At 37.6% G+C, this 21,457-nt stretch overlaps 2 protein-coding genes across 8 annotated transcripts in view; one reads left to right on the plus strand and one right to left on the minus strand.

Annotated features, from left to right (window-relative positions):
• The window catches only part of USF3 (upstream transcription factor family member 3), a 39,541-nt gene extending 28,151 nt beyond the window's left edge, over positions 1-11,390 (plus strand). For 2 of the 4 annotated variants that reach the window (XR_014491112.1, XR_014491113.1), the window contains exons 4-7: positions 513-595; positions 1,091-1,187; positions 3,014-10,691; positions 10,831-11,380. Coding sequence is in view for 1 of the 4 variants with exons in the window: in XM_083351849.1 (XP_083207975.1) it covers positions 513-595; positions 1,091-1,187; positions 3,014-9,372 (6,539 nt within the window). In the remaining 3 variants the exon portion in view is untranslated. Of the gene's footprint in view, positions 1-512; positions 596-1,090; positions 1,188-3,013 lie in introns of all 4 variants that reach the window. The other 2 variants (XR_014491111.1, XM_083351849.1) reach the window with 2 other exon arrangements.
• Positions 11,391-11,988: 598 nt separating this feature from the next.
• Positions 11,989-21,457, minus strand: part of SIDT1 (SID1 transmembrane family member 1) — a 79,089-nt gene continuing 69,620 nt past the window's right edge. For 2 of the 4 annotated variants that reach the window (XM_083351871.1, XM_083351870.1), the window contains 4 exons: positions 19,884-19,989; positions 18,224-18,334; positions 17,279-17,392; positions 11,989-12,736 (listed from right to left, as the gene is read on the minus strand). In XM_083351871.1, coding sequence (XP_083207997.1) covers positions 12,527-12,736; positions 17,279-17,392; positions 18,224-18,334; positions 19,884-19,989 — 541 coding nt within the window. In that variant the 3' untranslated portion in view covers positions 11,989-12,526. Of the gene's footprint in view, positions 15,076-17,278; positions 17,393-18,223; positions 18,335-19,883; positions 19,990-21,457 lie in introns of all 4 variants that reach the window. The other 2 variants (XM_083351873.1, XM_083351872.1) reach the window with 2 other exon arrangements.

The raw sequence follows: 21,457 nt of genomic DNA on the forward strand, positions 1-21,457 counted from the left end.
TTTAAGCTCTTAGACTTATATGAAACTTTTGCTGAGGAAAATCACCCAGCGTAATAAAACTTGTCCTTCTGAAAATTCTTAATATTCAAAAAGCAGCTTACAAGTCACTTCCAGAGAAAGCGGCAAACCTAGGCTCTGAACTATAGCTTGAACAAAAAGATTCTTCTAGCATCCAGAGCTCTAAAACCCACCAGAGATACCTGATTTACAGTCTCATTGCAGGGAGCATCTGTATGAAGTACTATGGCGGATCCCAGGGCCTCTCTTTATTCTGAAGAGGAATTCAGGGAATTGATTCATTCACAGCTCCTTTTTCCATTGCATCAGCTCCATTCTCACAGATCCATCTTCAATTGACCATGCTTCCCAATTGGAAGGAACTTTAATATTGGTGGGATCCAGATGATTCTTTTAAGTATGGAAAACCAAAGACTATCAAAACAGAAAAGTGTGATTATTTCTAAGCAAACTGTAATTATAAATATACATACAATGTGTCCTATTTTTTATAGTGGAGAGGCATCGAAAGAAGAAAATCAATGCTGGTATAAACCGAATTGGTGAGCTAATTCCATGTTCCCCTGCATTGAAACAGGCAAGTAGGGTCTTATGTTAATAGCAGCTTTATATGGCCTTTAGAGTTGATTCTTCTTATACCCCTGTTCAGACAATCAGGACTTGGTGTTAATAAATTGGAATATACTAAAGTTTTAATTATGAAATGCAATCAAATATAATATCTTATTACAGATAGAGCTTGTTTAGTGACTACAATTGTGACTGGCAGTTCTGTCATCAAGTGGTTATCAAACTTTTTAAAATATATAACAAAATTCTGTGGCAGTTGGATGAAATTGATTATGATTTTGAAATTGTCTAAATCAGTTGCAATAGGAGGTAATATTTTTTAGAATAAAAAAAACTAAGCAAAAGAGCAATGGAAAAATTTCTGGAAATTTTTTGTGTGAAAGCTTTTCATTATGTAATCTATTAGCAAGGGTTGATGATAGTATTAGTTTTATTAGATTAAATATTTTGTTACTTTTCCTCTAGACATTATAAATCAATTCAAAATCTGTATCCTTTACAGAGTAAGAACATGATTCTTGATCAAGCATACAAATATATATCAGAAATGAAAAAGCAAAATGATGAACTCCTGTTGAATGGAGGAAACAATGAACAAGGTGAATAGATTATTCTATGAATGTGGCATGTTATAATCTTTCCTTATTTAACTGGGGCTGCTGCAGAAGCATCGTCAAACAAAATGAAGTACTGTACTATCTTTCTTCTGTGACTGAATTATTTCAAACTATTTCTACTTCAGGAAGAAAGCACTGTTTCTACAAGGTGGTAAGCTTTCAATTTATAGCACTGATAAATATTCTAAAATATTCTATTGTTACTGTATATCTATGTTTATATTTAATAAAAGTAGTTAGCAAATGAAGGGACGCGGTAGCTCAGTGGGTTAGGACGCTGAGCTTGTCGATCAGAAGGTTGGCAGTTTGGCGGGTCGAATCCCGAGTGCCGCATAACAGAGTGAGCGCCTGTTACTGGTCCCAGCTTCTGCCAACCTAGCAGTTCGAAAGCATGTAAAAATGCAAGTAGAAAAATAGGGACCACTACGGTGGGAAGGTAACAGCATTCCGTGCGCCTTTGGCGTCTAGTCATGCCAGCCACATGACCACGGGGACATTCTCGGACAAGCACTGGCGCTTCGGCTTTGAAATGGGGATGAGCACCAGCCCCTAGAGTTGGAAACGACTAGCACGCATGTGCGGGGGAACCTTTACCTTTACCTTTAGTTAGCAAATGTAGCTTTTAACTATTCTCAACATAATATAAAATTGGCACACTTGTTTTTATTGCATACACAATTTTAAATAAAGTTTCATGCTGTTTCTCCTTTACTTTGTAACAATTATTAAAACTTTCCAGCAAGTTCAACACTGATCTTCCAAACCTTTATGGCTCATTTTACTTCTCAATACATCTGCCTTGGTATGTGCTAGGATTGTTGCTTTTTTGAAAAAAAAAGGTTTTATATGAAAAAATCATAGGTAGTCCTCAACTTACAACAATTTATTTAGTGACCAAAGTTACAACAGCACTGAAAATAGTGACTTATGAATTATGACCATTTTTCACACTTAGGAGCGTTGCAGCATCCCCATGATTACATGATTTACATTTGTATGCTTGACAACTGACTCACATTTATGATGGTTGCAATGTCCTGGAGTGATGTGATCCTCTTTTGTGACCTTCTGACAGCAAAGTCAATGGGGAAGCCAGATTCACTCAACAACCGTGTTAATAATTTAAGAACTGCAGTGATTCACTTAACGTGGCGTTTTTAATTGTATATGATGTATTTTAACTTTTAATTTTCCCTGTAAACCGCCCTGAGTCCTACGGGAATAGGGCGGTATATGAATTTAAATATAAATAAAATAAATAAATAAAAAGTCGTAAAATGGGGCACAGCTAACTTGACAATTTTTTCACTTAGCAACAGAAAGTTTGGGCTCAGTTGTGGTCGCAAGTTGAGGACAACTTGTAGTTAAAAATAGGAAAGCAAATCTAACTCTAATTAATAGCTGAGAATAAGAATAATTTAATTATTTTTAAAATTCATCCCATTGTATTAGAATCTATATTTTACCCATATTATATGTCAGGAATAGAATCAATAGTTTCTTTTATTAGAATCTACCAATGATTATCCTCTAGCATTTTTTCCTATTTTTTTCAATAGGAAAGTCCAATATGAATTTGAATAGTAATAATAAAAACAACCGAAATAGTTCCTTTTTAAGAGGGCATCTACACCTGCACTTTTTCACACATTAAATCAGGAATGAGGTACTGGATTAGACAGAATGCATACAAGCCCAATTTCACATAGCAGGGACAGGCCTTAGCCAAATGAAATCAACCCCTTGATCAACTAGATTTTTCTGTGATTTTTCTAATTAGCATTAACATCTTACAATTTTCTCTGCAGCTGAAGAAATAAAAAAACTCCGGAAGCAATTGGATGAACTCCAGAAAGAAAATGGACGCTACATAGCATTATTGAAAGCGAATGACATTTGCCTTTATGATGATCCTACCATCCATTGGAAAGGGAATCTTAAAAATTCAAATGTTTCAATTGTAATTCCGAATGATCAGATGCAGAAGAAGAAAGAAAATCTGAAAAATACAAATATTTCTGTTGTTATACCCAATGATCAACTGCAAAAGAATATCATTGTATATTCCAATGGCAACCAGTTTGGTGGAAGTAACCAGGGGGCATCTGTCCAAGGAATAACTTTTAATATAGGACATAATTTACAGAAACAGACAGCTAATGTTGTTCCTGTCCAGAGGACTTGCAACACTCCTGCAACCATTTCTAGTATTTATTCAACAGCAATCAAATCAGGTATTCAGACTTCAGTTTCATCATTAGTATCAGGCCTACCAAATGCAGACAAAAAAACTCTTGAGCAATCTACCTCTGAGAACAAGCAGGGCACGTCTATCTGTACGAGTGCTGCCAGTTCTGTGAATACCTCACAGCTAGTAAGACTGCAGAGTGGAAAACAGATTTCATCACAAGATGAGAATGACATCTCCAAATCTAAAAATAATCAAGGGAGTTTGAAGCTGATTGAGAAAGCAAGTGTACTAAGCACCAGCCTTTCTTCCAATGTTAGTGTAGATATGTTTCATTGTCAACAAGCAAATATACCACCAGAAGTGGGTTCAAGACATAGGTCTCTAGGAAGCTGTGTATCTTCTGCAGCTGACCCAACCTGTGCTGCATCTATTGGTGGAAAGGCATCCACAGAAAAGGTCTTCAAAACCCTAGATGGTAGAGCTCCAGAAGGAGAGGCCCCAAAGGCTGTAACAGAACTGAATATAGTGCCTGCTACTAGTGTAGAGAAATGGCCTTTTCCTAGTTCTTCAGGTGTTGGCATTCCAGAGTCAAAAAGCATTGGTAATCTTATGAGAATCACTTCAGCTGGAAATACCCAAACCACATGGACTACATTGCAGCTAGCAGGAAGCACTGTCCAGCCTCTAAATCATACTCCATCCAACATAATGACAGCCCTTCTAAATGAGCCAATTAATGGTGCTAGTATTGTAGCTTCCACTCCAAACAAGATTCTGGCCAATGCTGCTGGTTTAAATAACCCTCTAATTCCAGATGAACACCCAGCTGACCAATTGGTTGTTACCTTGCCTTCCTATCCATCTTTACCTATTCAGCCACTAATTAGTAAGACACAAACTAGAGCGCAAATTACAAGCAGCCTGCTTCCCCTGAATCCAGCCATGCAAGTGATTCAAGTATCTCAGCCAATGACCTCCCCTATTAATACATCACCTATTAATCAGAACATTGTAATTCTTCAGCCTCCTAATGCTAATTCCTGTCCTCCAGTGCTGAGATCTGAACTTCCAAATCAGACCGTTAGTCAACAGATTGTAATAATACAAACTGCTAATCCAAATCCTCTCTCTTTTTTCTCAACACCATCAGTTGTTAAAATGCCTGTGAATGGAACAAATGCTGGCAATCTTATACAAAGTGCCTCTGGCCCTCATATGTTTGGTGGGAAACATCTTGTTCATATTTTACCAAGGCCCTCCTCTTCAACATCTTCTTGCCTGACACAAACATTTTCTGTTTCAATGTCTAACCCAAAGCTTCCACAGACCATTTCTTTAAATGGACAGTTGTTTGCATTAAAGCCTATGAAATCCTGTTCTGGAGATTCAGATCAAAACCCTATGCAAATTATTCAACCTACTACCAGTGAAGATCCAAATACCAACATTGCCCTCAATGCATTTGGTGCTTTAGCTAACCTCAATCAAAGTATATCACAGATGGCTGGCCAAAGCTGTCAACAAGTGTCTGGCAATCAATCTACCAACCCCAAAACTGTGAGTAGCCAAACCACACCAATAACTCCTGCTTTGCTAACAGTGACAATACCTTCCTCTTCAGCTGCTGAGAATTCTAGATTAACCGGTACTTCAACGTCACTAGACATTTCTCCACCCAAAGTTGCTGGTTTGGATTCAAAGTGGTCTAATAAAAATTCAAGTACTAAGAAAACTTCAGTAGCCAGCAACAACCTTGCGTGTCAAGTAGATCCTGACAAAGAATGCAAAAAAAATGATAGAAATGTGGTACCTGCTTCTGAACATTCAGGAAGTGACATATTGCTTGAAAATATGCCTGTTGTTTTGCAGTGCTTAGCTGTACCACAGGCAAACTGTAGAATAACACCAAATGCTTCTGATCCTCATCCCAAAGATAGACTGAGAACTGAACAGAACATGGAATCTACCCTGACACCTGACCTGAATACAGCTGGAGTGCCTAGATCATTGTCCCTTGAATCATCCTTATTGGGTCAATTTGAGGTAGTTCCTGGGATTTCCAAAGTCTGTGCTTCTCCACCTCTTCAAATATGTCAATCTCAAGCCAACTCAACAGCAAATTCTAAGTTATCAGAATTGTCCAAATGTATATCCACCAGTCCTTTACTGCCCCCTTCTTCGGATTCTCACGTGACAATTTCTCAAATTTCTGAGACGTCAGTGTCAAATAGAGAAACAGATGCGGAAAATGTTCCCAGAACAGAGGTCTCAGAGATCTGCAGGATGGAACAAAATTGTTCCATAGTAATGCAAGCCTCAGATTTATTAGAAGAACAGGGCCTAACCAAAATGTTCTCAGAGTTTAATAAAGTAGGAGATGTACAAAAATCCTTTTCAGTCCAAGTAGAGCACCCCAGTTTTTGTATCCAAAGCACAAAATCAAATATTAACTCAAATGATAATTTGGGAAGGAAACAAGAACTCTTGCTGATAAATGCTGAAGAAGAAAATCTCACACCGTCTAATTCTTGCACCTCTGACCAGGAAGCGATCACTGCTAATAGGCAAGTAGACTCCCCTATGTCAACTAGTTCAGCTAGCAGTTGTGGCTTTTCTGTTGCATCCATGTTGCCAGATACATGTAGGGGAAACGTTTCTAGCAACACTTTGGTGAACACACATAGCACCTGCACATTTTCAGAGCAAACAGATATTGTAGCACTGGCTGCAAGAGCAATTTTTGACCAAGAGACTCTTGCAAAAAATACAGGAACAGTGTCAGGAAGCTCTGTTTCCAAGGGTAGTAAAGTAGCATCTTTAGGAAGAGACCAACCATTCAAAGCCCATTCAATTAAAAACATGGAAACGGGGCCAAACAATTTCAGTACCCAGAGTTCAGTGCAAATAAACATTGAGTTGTCTACAGAGAAAAGTTGTTCTATTGGTCTGGAAATGTCTGATACAGCTTTGCAGATTCCTAGTCCACAACCCTCAAGCACCTCAAGCTTGAGTGTGAATAATCTCATACATCCAACCTGCATCATACATCCTCCAGTAAGCTGCTCAGGAGTACCATCATCTTCAGATCAAACAGCTGTTTCTGTATCTGGGACTCCATCTGTGTCTGCTAATTCATATATGACTCAGTCTCCAAGACATTCTCCAAGGTTGATGCCAGAGTATCCTTCAGAACAGTTATCTGCTCTTCAGACTAGCACGATGCAAGGTCCACAGATATGTGAACCACATTTAAAGCAGCAAAGACAAGAAAGCCGCAAAGAATCAGCCAAGCGTTCTGTTCAAGATGATCACATGCTTTCTGCATCAAAGAGGCAGAAACATTGCCAGACAGCACCTCTACAACTCGAAGACATGGCTCTGTTGAATCAAACAGCTGATGAGGATCAAAATCAAATCCGTGTGAATCAGATCCCCCCCAACTCATCTAATCTTGCAGTATCAGTGAGTAGTCAAGGACATACCAATGGCCATAACAGGTTATTTCAAGCCAGCAATTTTGTGTCACCTACTTCAAGGCAAGCTGAAGTTCAATGTAATTCTCATCCGCTGATCTTAGATCAAGCAGGACAACATTTGCAGCCTATCCAACATGCTCTCTCTCAAGGCATGGCTCATCTTCAGGCAAATCACCCATACATAAAACCACAGCAACAGCAGGCTGGACAGCTAAGAGAAAGGCATCAATTGTATCAACTTCAGCATTATATTTCTCCTGCAGAAAGCTCTATACATTCTCAAGCCCATATTGCCCATCGGCAACGAATATTGCATCAAGAGGCACAGCTGCAGAAAAAGAGAAGCCTCATTCAAGCCACTCAGCCCACCACACTTACTTTACAACAGAAGCATCATGGAAATGACCAGCCACGGTCAAAGAGTAGCCAGCCACATCCCCATCACTCTCAGATTCAACAGTTGCAGCAGCATTACCCTTCTTCCCAGCCTGAGAAGAATTGTGAGAATCCTGCTTTGAGTAGAACTCATAGCCATCCACGGACCCATCCAGGTCAGGACGTTCTACATCAGCAGTCAACAGATGTGGGCAGCAGACAACCAGGTTCTGGAGTTCCTTCTGAACATGTCTCAGGACATAGTCAGATGCATAGACTGTTGACCTCTAGGGCTTTGGAGCAGCAGATAGTGTCTCAACCTAGTATTGTCACCAGACCAGATGTTCCCTGTCTCCCTCATAGGCAAGAAAGAAATAGAGTTAGTAGTTACTCTGCAGAGGCACTTATTGGGAAGTCTTCATCTAATTCAGAACACAGGCTTGGAGTATCCATGCAGAGCTTCAAAGTTTCAGATCATCTTGAGATGAGAAACTATGCCGATGTATCTAGGAATAAAGAACTAGTAATTCATAATACACAAAGTCATGTATCTGTAGATCATCCACTTGGATCAGATATTCAAAGGCTTCCTGAGTGTCAGACATTCAAGATGAATGCCATTAATCAACAGACTACAGGTAATTTTGATGTGCAATCTTCAAGAAGTAATGAAATAAGTAACTCTCTCAGGGGTATGCAGACACAGAGTTTTCGACTTGCCCAAAATGCTGGACCACCAATAGACAGACAAAAGAGGTTGTCTTATCAACCAGTTCAAAGCCTTTCAGCAGGAAATCCTCTCCCTCCCCGAAGAGACAATGAGAATACATGCCACCAAGGATTCATGCAAAGTTTACTTATTCCTCATCTTGGAGATCAAGCTAATGGAAACCAAAGACCAATTTCAGATCATCAGAGAAATCCACAGTGTGCCAGTTCCTCAAATGTGGACTATAATTGTGCCCCAGCAAGAGAAATTATTCATATTCGGAGAGAAGGTGATGACCAGAACAGAGAAAGTTGTGATATGTCTCTTGGTACTATTAATGGTAGGAACAATGCTTTAACTATTCCCTTCTCAAGTTCTTCTGGAGATATTCAGGGCCGTAACTCAAGTCCCAATATTTCTATCCAGAAATCTAATTCCATGAGAATAACAGAGAGCCATGGAACAAAAGGTCACATAAATGCCTCAGCTTCTAGCAATGTACATGGAGCTACACGTCCTCTTCACTATGCACCAGTCTCTCGTGGGAATGCTGACCAGGTTCCTCCATCTGTTCGGCAAACCAATTCTTCAGCCGCTGATCGATCGAGACATCCTTTGCAGGATAACAGTGGCTCTAAAATTCGCCCGTCTGAAAGGAATCGTTCTGCAAATCAGAGACATGGGAACGTGTTTGAACCTTCTCTTCCTCAGCTCCCTTTATCTGCTGGTGGAGGAATGATCCTTGGACGACAGCAGCCTACCCTTGAAAAAAGGGGCAGCATTGTACGATTCATGCCCGAAGGGCCACATGTGTCTCATGACAGCACAGCTGCTGATCAGCACACTTTGTCTCAAAATTTTGGATTTCCTTTTATTCCAGAAAGTGGAATGAATCCCCCAGTAAACGCTAACACATCATTTATTCCACCAGTAACTCAAGCCAACGCTACCCGAACAGCAGCACTGATTCCAGTTGACCCTCAAAATACATTGCCATCTTTCTATCCACCGTATTCTCCTGCACATCCCTCCCTGTCTAATGACATTTCAATTCCTTATTTTTCTAACCAAATGTTTTCTAATCCAAGTACAGAGAAGCCAAATGGTGGAGGTTTAAACAATCGATTTGGTTCTATTTTGTCACCCCCCAGACCAGTTGGTTTTGCTCAGCCAAGCTTTCCCCTTTTGACAGATATGCCTCCAATGCACATGGCCAATTCATCACACTTGTCCAATTTTAATTTGACTTCTTTATTCCCAGAAATAGCTACAGCTCTTCCTTCAGATGCATCAGCAATCTCACCACTGCTCTCAATAGCCAATACATCTGGTTCTGATTCTTTGAAACAATCATCAAACCGGCCTGCCCATAATATAAGCCATATTCTAGGTCATGACTGCAATTCAGCTGTGTGAAAAGAATGGGAAGGGAATGAATTTTTTTGAATGCCCATTTTTATATATGTAATGCATATTTATCATTTGTAAAAAGACCATTTATAACAATCACTCTGGAATGGTTTATTCGCAGGTTATTCTTGGGCTTATACATAAAAAGATTGCTAAATTATGCATCTCTAAATGCAAACTAGTTGTTAAAAGTTTAACCTGTTTCAGCAGCTTATGATAATGTGACACTCTTCACCCTTCTGTTGTTACCATGTCTATGAAAAATGGGACTAGGGAAACAAACTGAAGAACTGCATTTATAATCCTTGGAAAGTAACATTTTTCACAAGATACATGGAGAAAATTTAGATTGCTTTTAAAAATTGGTATAAACATCTCTATGCTATAAATTCTTCAGTTTCAACTTAATGCCATGCTTAGTTTCTGATGACCTCTATGAAACTGTATGGAAACATTGCTTCATTTTCAAGATTTCTGGTTGGCAGGAATAGTAGTAGTAATATAGTAATTTCTTCCCACTCAGTATAGAATTCATTCTTTTTACCACTGATTAATATACTGTGTGCTTTCTCAGGTATTGTTTTTTTTAAACCCTCTTAAGAGATTTTCTCTCCCCACCTCCCCTTTTTTTACATTTATTATTTTGAATTTCCTCTAGTAATAGGAAACTAGTAATATCGATATATGAGGCTATAAAAATGAACAGGAGTTATAGTAGTCCGTAGGCAAACTGATTACATACATAAACATACTTTTGTCAAGTCAGAGGAATTAAGATGAGAGGAAAAAAAGAATCACGTGGTGTTTAGTGGAATGGTGGTCTTGATGGTATGAGAATGGAAATAGTCACACACACCCCATAGTTGATTTAGCATTCCAAAACACTTGAGTCAGGGAACGAGAGAATATTTCTGTCAAGATCAAAACATACATTTTAGTACACCACTTTGATTTCTTTAAAACACTATTTCTATTTGTTTCTCCACACAGCTGATGACAAAAATCTGTACATCATTGTCTAAGGTATTATTCTGATAAACTGCTAATTCTTTGTTTCTGTTTCTTTTTATAAGGTCCTGCAAAGCAAGAGTTTCAATCATTGGCCTGTCTCCTTTGGGAGATAACATACAACGTGATTCTAAAATGGGGATATTAGTATCATTTCTTAGAATTTAGCAAAGCACTAAGCTGAAGTAACTGAAAATATATAGCTATGCTTTAGGATTAAGCTCTGACTTAATGTCTTCAGCGTATTGAGTGTTCCAGGACACGCTAACTCTTGTGAGGGAAAAAGCTGAGAGAATTCTGAATTGGTTAACCCAGGAGTCTTCAGACTTGGCCCTTTGATGACTCGTGGACTTCAACTCCCAGAATTCCTCAGCCAGACTGGCTGAGGAATTCTGGGAGTTGAAGTCCACGAGTCATCAAAGGGCCAAGTTTGAAGACCCCTGGGTTAACCAAAAGAATAAATACAATACAGTAGGATGAATATTCATAAGCTGTATGGCCATCTGATAGTTGTATCTTACAACTATCTTACTGTATTATTTGTAATGTGAAACCACACAGAGATGACTTTTCTAGAGCAGCCCAATTTGAGGCAGAACCTTTGTTTTTGATAGCAGGAATAAAGAAAGTCTTCCTACAATGAGTGGCGAGAAATATTTGCTCTTAAATGTATTCCCCTGTATTTCCAGTTTTTACTGGGTTAGAGATTTTGCAGAACGTGCTAACAGATCAAAGAGTTCATACAAAAAGGGCCAGATTGTTTTACTTTCTTTTCCTCCCTCTTATTAGATGGCTATGCAGCTGTTTACAGAAAACAATTTCCTATAATCATACTCCAAGGACTGGGGAAAAAAACAGGTGCTCTTCTTAACCAATTTAAATGCATAACAAGTAGTGAAACAGTCGGAAGTGAAGAATTGGACAAAAATATATTGACCAGCAGAGGAAATCAGTTTCTTGAAGAATTTTTCTATGCAATAATGAGTGTTTATGATTTCTGAGTGCAGTATTAAAGTTTTTCCTGAAAATGTATTGGAAGAGTCTGATGCACGGATGAAAAGAAAATGCAAGTAAATGGCAGGGTATTTAATTAATAGGAGAACCTGTATTCCCTTTCATTGAGTCAATTGTACAACAAAGGAACCCTTGATTGAAGGATATGATATTCTGCATATTGGTTTGTGTAAAAACTTTATGACAATAGATTAAAGTATTCAGACTTTCACTATGTATTCATAAAAACCAATAGCTACTTTCTGAGCATTTATCAGTATTTCTTGTTAGAATTTTTGGTAGATGTCAGCATAGACTTATTTCTACAATTTTTCAAGTGTATTTTCATGGGGAAATATATTTTCAATATATTGCTTACAGTGGTAAAAGTGCTATTGCAGATAAATTACCTTAGTTTTGATTATTAACGGATTGTGCTTAGCAAAAGAGCATCAGCTCCCTAATGAGATTCCATGCACTCTGCAAATCCTATTTTTTTTTCTTATTTCAGGTAATAGTGCCCTTCAGTTAAAAAAGGGGGAATGAAGAAAACTTTACTTTGAAGAATCTTATCTTAAACTATTCCAGGATTCTAACTTTAATACAAATTATCTTATTGACACTGATGTGATTTGAAGCTTCTCATATGCTAGAGAAGCACATAAAGCATTGGATGCCAATTTTTGGATGTATGAGTAATTGATCTTTTCTTATTGCCAAGATGCTATAGGGCGCAATAGTGGCTGAACCAGTTGAAAACATGGAAGGTATAGATCATGTGGGATGTATGTATATAATACCTTAGAGTTTCTGTTGGGTGTAGGTAGTCAAACCTTTCTCTCTTAATGGGAACAGATAAAGAAAACTTGCTGTCACACAGCACAGTAGCCTACAGGTGTATATCCTACTGTCATACCTTTCTTCTTTTGCTGCTGTCCCTCGTGGCAGTTTCCTTGTGCACCTAGAAGAATGATCTAAACTCCCTCTTGTTTTGAAATTAAGAAATGTATGATGATTGTGCTACATTTTTCAGCAAATTAAGAATGTATGTTGTTGTGCATTCTATAATATTCCATCCACTACTTAAGGTCCCCCAGAAATTTTCAAGATCTTGAAGATAAACTTGTAAGGAAAGTTTATTATTGTAAATAAGGTTTTTTTATTTGGACATCTTTTTACAAGTTGAATGCATTTGTATGTAAATACCTGCAACATTGATTTTTAAAAAAATTCTCAGATTTTTATTAAATGTAAAATTATATTGATTGTAAACATTGTATAGATATAAACAAAATAGTATTTTATTTTTAAACATGTACAGTTTGTGCATTATCATTTTGTGTTCTGCTTGTGTTTTGTAATTCTTCCCCTGCAGGAAAAACAAAAAGCAAAACAAATTATCTTACATTTAAATACCCAAATTTAAGATTGTAATTTTTAAGAAGGCAAACAACTAAAATGTCCAGCAATTCTGTCTGTGGTTTCCCACTAATTTGTTCCAATTTCGTTTGTCCACCTGCTCAGCCATAGTGAGAAACTTGTAAGCCGCCCTGAGTCTTCGGAGAAGGGCGGGATATAAATGGAATTAAAATAAAAAAAATAAAAAATAGCCAGGCTGATTCTTGGACACAACATAGAATGTTGTAAATCGTGGGTCAGAGCATCGCTTTGATTGCTATGCAAAGACAGTAGTTTGCTGGTAATTTTCAGATCTATTGATCAGCAACTAGTTTAGGGATAGGAAAATACATTTGGGGCTGCTACATTTTTAGAAAATGACTTGGAGTACAGTGTATTTGGGCTGTGTAATGCTTTGGCTTGATTCCAAAAAGAGACCTAGAGCAGTGTTTTTCAAATATGGCAACTTTAAGATCCTAACTGGAAATTCTGGGAGTTGACGTTTAGACATTTAAAAGTTGTTAGGTTTGAAAAACACTAACCCAAAGCATGCTTTGGAAGAGAGATGTTTCCTTTGCTGAAATGCTACATTAGGACACTCACACCCTTTTGGAATCAGATGCAAAGCACCACCCAGATCTCAATCAGGCATGCATAAAAGATCTCTGGATGGAAAAAAAAGTCTCCTTTATTCTTAGATTTCCTTTAAATATACAGCAGGTTTAACCTAGAGACCCTGGAAAAGCAGATGCAGAATTCCAGTGTTTAGTATTTTTTTAACCAAAGTGAAGACAATTGGGCTGTGTTATTAGCTGCCAAATAATCATTAGGAGAAAGTCCAAATATAGTTAAAGGTTAACAAACATCTTTAAGCAATTCATATTGATAATACTGAGACATGCTTTAAATTTAGCAAAGGATGGCACAAATATCTACACAGCATCCTCTGAACATAGTTCTGGGATTAAACAATAGGGTAGAAGATTGGATCTTTTCCGTCTTGGCCACGTAACAGTTATTTTGCACAAGCTTAAATTAACAGCAGATGAAGAGATTGTAGATTATCAGAAGATAATTCACCACTGGCAATAGTGATAGATGATTAGCAAGGTAAATAACATTGTAATACTGGATTACCTGTCGGAGAACCAAACATCTAAGTATAAAGAAATGTTATAATGCATATGACAGTCTCATGGACAGGAAAAGCACCTTCCAGCTGAGCAGGGAAAGTATGTTTTGTACAAAGAAGTGTACCATCCTCCCTCTGAAAACGAGGCAGGTTGCACTGTTCACATTGTCTAAAGAACTATAGGGAAAAACGGGATGGTGTCTTCAGTACAAAAAGAATGAGTTACTATCATTTTATGTAGTAAATGCAACAGTTGCAAAATGTTTTATATAAGAATCTCTGCAATATTTCAGTACTGTATAAAGTATTTCTGACTAATCAAGCAACACAACACAAGTACAGTAGAACCTTGGTGCTCATTGTTTATTGGTTCTGGGGGGCATGATGTGTATCAAACACAAGTACCAAACAAATTTCTCCCATAAGGCAGGGGTCCCCAACCCCAGGTCCGTGGACCAGTACCAGGCGGTGGCATGCCAGCAACTGGTCCGTACAAACAAGGAAAACCCCATCCACAGGATGCAGGCAGCACACAAAACCTTGCCCCCTGTAGTCTGTGGAAAAACCTCTCTCCTTTTGGGTCCCTGGTGCCCAAATGATTGGGGACCTCTGCCATAAGGAATAATATAGTGAGTCACAAGGCAACTGACCCCGACAAGTTCTAGCTTGTGCATTGAATACCAAACAGACATGAGTACTGGGACAAAAAATTTGTGTCAAAATGCATTGAGTACCAAATTCAATGGGTTTCAAAGCAATTGAATACCAAGGTTCCACTGTAGCCAAAAGGGGAATCATTCCATGTGCATTTGGTAAATTACAAACTAAGAAACTACAGTGCTGGGTATAAACCTTATCCATTATAAGAAAGTGAAGTGAAAAAAGTGAAGAAAGGCCACAGAGAGCCTATGAATACCCCAGTTTGATTAGTTTCAATGTAATGCATTATACTATAGATCTAATGTTGAGGACATGATTTTTGCAGTGTTCAGTTTTCTCTCTATGGGAATTGTTTCAAAGATGCTTCTTTCCAATGTGTACTTGGTGCTCTGTTCTGACTGCTCCACACAGCAAATTTCACTGTGAAGCATCGTACGCTGTTCTTATCCTGTAGCTCAGAAGACAGGAATCTTGTTCCTTGGCACAGAATCCAAATCATCATCCAGGGTAAGCAGGCCCTAGAGCAAGAATGTATCACAGGCGCATCAAGACATTTGTATTTTTTTTTCTTGGTACAAAATGGAAGAATAGGCAGAAATGACATCAGTTTTGTAGTCAGGATAGTTCTGACATCTTCCTCCTAGAAATCTGAATAGTAGTTGCTTTTCTCCCTGCACATAATATTTATTTTAGGATTTGGTGATACAAATACCATATTGTAAGATGTAATTATCTATTCTACAGCAAACTGATAGGTCCAAGAATCGTGTAGTGACACAATGCAAATACCATAAAAACTTTGATGTCTTGTATTGTACATTGCCCAGAGGTGCTCCATGAGGGAGATGGGTGGTCTCCAAATTTAATATATCAATAAAATTATAGTACTTGCATTCTGATGTCTAATGCAAGTATGTAATTCATAGCAATTAATGTGATGAGTTCAATAATATTTTGTCATTTTCCCTTCCCTGGTGGACATCCTTGTTACTTCAGTTCTGTAAAGAATCTGAGATACCATCTGGTCCAACTGGTGACAAAGGGAACATTATTTATACTGTGCTCAAATTTTCTCATGTGGGAGTTGTTTAAATCAGTAACCTTTAAATACAGCCCAAATACGTTCTGGAAGTGCTCCTTCCAAGGATATTTCTCCAAGCCAAGAATAACAACAACAAAAAGCAAGCTGGCTAAATAGGAGAGAGAGACAGGATCTTTTCAAACCATCAGAAGCATCCTCTGGCTTCTAAAATTAACAGTAGTAGAAGGGACACATTTTAGGCAAGACAGCCATGCTGGCCCAAGAAAGGCTGGATACATTAATACACTGTGTATTGGGCACTTGTTTAGATGGGGGATCTTAGGGCAATTGTTTCCATCCTGGTACATGGTTATCAAGAGCCAAATGAACTATTTCCATCAGATTAAGGTATTCAGCTGTCCCAGATGTTAACCCAACTACTGATGTTTTGCAATAAGATGTTTTTCTATTTTGACCATTTTTGTTGGAGGTTATTTCTCCATGCCTTTCCTTCTTAACACGGGTTTAAGTGGAATATAACAGGAAGTTGTTTGTGTCTGACTCAAATAGTATGTTATTTTTAGATAGGCCTATAGGGTAAATTATTTTTAAAAGAAAACCATTTCCCTCCAGCAAAAGACCTCTGTTTTGCTGGTTGGATTTTCTAGCAGTTGTATGTTAATTTAACAATATCTAAGCATTATGCAATAAAATAATAAAATATTACAACATAAATAATATTCACAAAAATTATCTAAAACACACTTAGGGATAGTATTCAACATAATTTAAAACAGTTCCAGGTACTATCCAAAAAATATTGGTTCTTCCCTTTCCAATTTAATAAAGATAATTAAAAAGGAATACCAGCCTTTTCTTAAAATTGGAAACTCATTTCTTTAGAATGATCTAAATAATTGTTTCTATGACTTAAGGCCTGAACAGAGAGTTACCGTAACTCTTTCTGAGTTTGTAAAACCTGGCCCAGTGTATTTTAAAAATAACTGGGACTTGATTCTGACCCTAACATGAACAGGTCTGAATAATAAGCTGTTTCCTTAAGTGATCTGATTAAGCGTGCTGAATGAATGGACATATACTTAAAATACAACACCCTCATGATCTAGTGAGCCAAGCACATTCCAGCAAAGAAGATAGCACCATTGAGATTGGCAACTTTGTTGCTAAATGTAGTCATAAAATGAAAAATCACATGATTGCACTTGACTTACATTGTCAATGACCTCCAAACAAGTAATTAAACACAATGTTGTGACCGTGACTCGTAATCTCCTGCTTGCTTCCCCATTGATTTGCTTTTTGGAAGCCAGAGGTGAAGGTTGCAAATGGTGATCATGTGACTGTGGGGTACTGCAACCACTTAAATGTGTGCTGGTTGCCAAGTGCCTAAATTGTGATCACATGACTGCAAGGATGCTGCAACAAGTGTAACTTCAAGGAGCAGTTGTAAATCTCATTTTTCAGTGCCATTGGAATTTCAAATGGTCACTTAATGAGTGTTTGATAAGTGAGGACTTATTTAGGGATAGCATCTATTTTCATTACGAAAGATAAACCATTTTCATTGCAACAAAGGAAATACTATAAACTATACAATGTTTATACTGTTCAGTAGGGCTAAGAATATACCTAACATGATTTACTTTAGGGCATTATTTTGTTATTAAGAAAAATCTCACCAAGAATGAAAAGAACAAGGCAGCAGCTGAAAGGAAGTGCCAGATATCATGGTCATCAAAGAATCCCAGAAGGATACATGGTCGGTTTTTTTCACGAGACTGTGCTGGAGTTTCCTGGAGGAAATGATAAAACCAGTGAATTCTAGATGTTCTCCAATAGAAAATATAACCTTATGTCTGATCTAGCCTTACATCTCAATTATTAAATGCTCTTCTCTACTATGAAAAGCACAGTAAGAAAACTCACTAATCCAATCTAAGGAGGAAACGAGTGGTGAAGAGGATAAAACGGATGAATGAATCTATTAAGGCTTTCTATGCAAACTGCTGAGATTTTTAGAGGGCATTTAATTAAGTAGCTATGTAATAAAATATCAAATATAATTAAAATGTGCCTGATAGTACCAACTATGTAATGCCCATGAATTTCACATGCTAAAATGTCAAATAAATTTCTTAAGCAACATTAATAAAAAGGTTTTATAAGTAATTGGTGAAACTGAATTACACATCAAAAATATGATTTTGCTTTTTTAATGGCTTGCTCTGGCTTTACCAAACCTGGTATTTAGGCAAATAGATTGGTCCTTATATAGGTAGAAATTTACACCCTTGATGTTAAGGAATAGTTTCAAGAGATGCGTTCTTTATAAATGTTCTTTGAAATGTATATTATAAAAAAGGGAAGGAGAAAATGGAATAATGTGTTTCTATATGACCTACATTCAACAATAAGAAAGTATCACACTGGTTTTATATTAATATTATATAGATCTTAGCATAAGAAATTAGATCACAGTGAAGGAAGCCAAAGCTGAGTTTTAAATCGAAACAAATGAAATTTTGTCCACATGTTCTCTAATGCTTCTTTCCTTCTGGTAACTTTTGGTCACTTCAAATACTCCTGAAGTGCAACAGAAACAAGAAAAAAGGGAAGGAACCTACCTCCCAGCTACTGGGGTTCTGGAAAAAGAAATAAAGAGCTGCAGCCCAAACCACAGCTGTGGCCACAATACAGAAGAGGGGGAAAGGCAACAGCTTCTCTGAACTGCGGAGCTGGAAAGACAAAAAGTATAATATTTGGCATTTCCTATGAGATGCACAAAAGAGGCTCAAAAAGGATGTAAGGGAGAACTAATCAAATTTTTAGAAAAGCTAGCTTTTTCTCTTCAAGCCAATCTAGCTTTCTCTAACTTTAAAGAGCTTTCTTTTCAAGAGTTTTCAACCCCAACCCTAATTGAAAATTAAGAGGAATCTGCCTGAATTTGTTCCAAATTACCATGTTCTTAGCATTCCTAGAAATCTAAAATGTGCAGCTATCCTAAAATAATAGTTCACACCTGGTCCTAGGTCCTTCAGGAAGGGGGCTAATCTCAACTTTGACTGACAGTATGGGGCCCTTCCTCTTCCTTCTTTTCACCTGGCATTTCCATATAAGGAGCCTGATGATAATTGTAAACTTTGTTAAATTGTGTTTTCCCCTTTAAGTTTGAGGTTGTGGAATGTAGTTAATACCTGTCTTTAAATTAATAGTTGAATTGTGCTTTCCAAGTTTAGATAGATCATATGTATTCCAATAATAATAGTAGTAGTAGTAGTAGTAGTAGTAGTAGTAAAGTTGGAAGGGACTTTGGGTCATCTAGTACAACCCCCTGCTAAGGCAGAAAACCCTGGCCTATACCATTTCAGACAAATGGCTATTCACAGCTTCTGGAGGTAGGTTGTTCCACTGATTAATTCTTATCTTACTGTCAGGAAATCTTTCCTTAGTTCTAGGTTGCTTCTCTGGTTAGTTTCCATCCGTTGTTTCTTGTCCTGCCTTCAGGTGTTTTGGAGAACTCCCTCTTGACTCCCTTTTCTTTGTGGCAGCCCCTGAGATATTGGAACTCTGCTGTCATGTCTCCTCTCCTTCTCTTCATTAAACTACACATACCCATTTCCAGCAACCGTTCCTTCTATGTTTTAGCCTCCAAGCCCCTGATCATCTTTTTTGCTCTTCTCTGTACTCTTTCTAGGTTCTCAGTATCTTTTACATTGTGGTGACCAAAACTGGATGCAGTATTCCAAGTGTGGCCTTACCAGTGGTATTAACACTTCACGTGATCTTTATCCCTCTGTTAATGCAGCCCAACTGTGTTGGCTTTTTTGGTAGCTGCAGCACATGCTGGCTCATATTTAAGTGATTGTCCACTAGGACTCCAAGATCCCTCTCACAGTTACTACTATTGAGCAGGGTACCACCTATACTATACCTGTGCATTGAGTTTTTCTTGCCTAAATATAGAACCTTACTTTTTTCACCATTGAATTTCATTTTGTTAGATAGCGCCCAAAGTTAAGTCTGTTAAGATCCTTCTGTATCTTAAGTCTATCAAATATACAAAATGTGTACTCCCTTTCTCTTAAGAATAACTTCATCATAAATTAATATTCGCTGAGATCTCTTATCCAAAGGCTTAAAAAGTTACAGTCAACTCTTGAAGGGCAGATCTGAAAGATGAGCACTGAGCAAACATATTCTACCATACAACAATCTAATTTCCCCTTCAAAGCAGTCTAAGTTTGGCAATATAAAGGATATTAACTAATAATAAGAACCACTTACCTTCATGATGACATAAAAGGCAAGATATAGCAAAAGATTGCAGATAAAAATGCCCAGCATGTAAGAAGCAAAATCCCTTGGCCGATATACTAGTCCAAAAATTGCACTAAAAGGGAAAAATAAAGGCAATATAATCCAAGATGGTTGCACAAAACTATGCAAAGCTGATCCAGATCAATTTATTTAGAATAACTGATTTTGTAGTCAGAAAAATAACTATGTTTTAATGGTTTTACTTATAATTGTAAAGCATCTTGATCTACCTGAAAACCAAATAAAGATCGTCCATTTGTCAAAACCTCTTGCCGTAAATCCACTAGTTTAATTAAATATGGCTCCAGAGATGTTCTCAAGAGAACAATTAGTAAGTGATGGTTTTGTTTAATTATAGAATTTTTGAAAGGTTTAAACATGATAAAAAAGTTTTGTTTTCACTGAATTGGATATCAATTTATGTTCTGGAGATGACCACTTGATTGCTAAAATATATAAAATGTTACTCAAGATGAAGATGATGTTACTGCAAGATGAATATGTAAAAGACTGCTTGGTAAAATGGGCAAAATATTTTGGGTATAATATAGATAAATGGGAGAATGTATGGACTAATCGATTAAAATTTACTTGGAATTATATTTTGAAGGAATTATTTTATAAAATGTATCATTGGTATTTGACTACAGATAGATTAGCAAAAATGTATAGAGGGACTTAATAATAAGTTGGAAGGGACCTTGGAGGTCATCTAGTCCAACCCCCTGCTCAGGCAGGAAACCCTATACCATTTCAGACAAATGGCTGGCCAGTCTCTTTTTAAAAACTTCCAGTGTTGGAGCATTCACCACTTCTGGAGGCAGGTTGTTCCACTGGTTAGTTGTTCTAACTGTCAGGAAGTTGTTCCTTAGTTCTAGGTTGCTTCTCTCCTTGACTAGTTTCCATCTGATGCTTCTTGTCCTGCTTTCAGGTGCTTTGGAGAATAGCTTGGCTCCCTCTTCTTTCTGGCAGCCCCTGAGATATTGGAACACTGCTATCATGTCACCCCTCACCCTTCTCTTCATTAAACTACACATACCCAATTTCAGCAACCGTTCCCTATATGTTTTAGCCTCCAGTCCCCCAATCATCTTTGTTGCTCTTCTCTGTACTCTTTCTAGAGTCTCGACATCTTTTTTACATCGTGGTGACCAAAACTGGATGCAGTATTCCAGGTGTGGCCTTACCAAGGCATTGTAAAGTGGTATTAGTACTTCACGTGATCTTGATTCTATCCCTCTGTTAATGCAGCCTAGCACTGTGTTGGCTTTTTTGGCAGCTGCAGCACACTGCTAGCTCATATTTAAGTGATTGTCCACTAGGACTCTTGAGATCTCTCTCACAGTTACTATTATTGAGCAAGATACCACCTATACTATACCTGTGCATTTGATTTTTCCTGCCTAAATGTAGAACCTTACTTTTTCACAATTGAATTTCATTTTGTTAGATAGTGCCCAGTGTTCGAGTCTGTCCAGATCCTCCTGTATCTTAAGCCTGTCTTCTGGAGTATTGGCTATTCCTGCCAGCTTGATGTCGTC

This window comes from Vipera ursinii (genome assembly GCF_947247035.1).
Source record: "Vipera ursinii genome assembly, chromosome: 2".
Lineage (NCBI taxonomy): Eukaryota > Metazoa > Chordata > Lepidosauria > Squamata > Viperidae > Vipera > Vipera ursinii.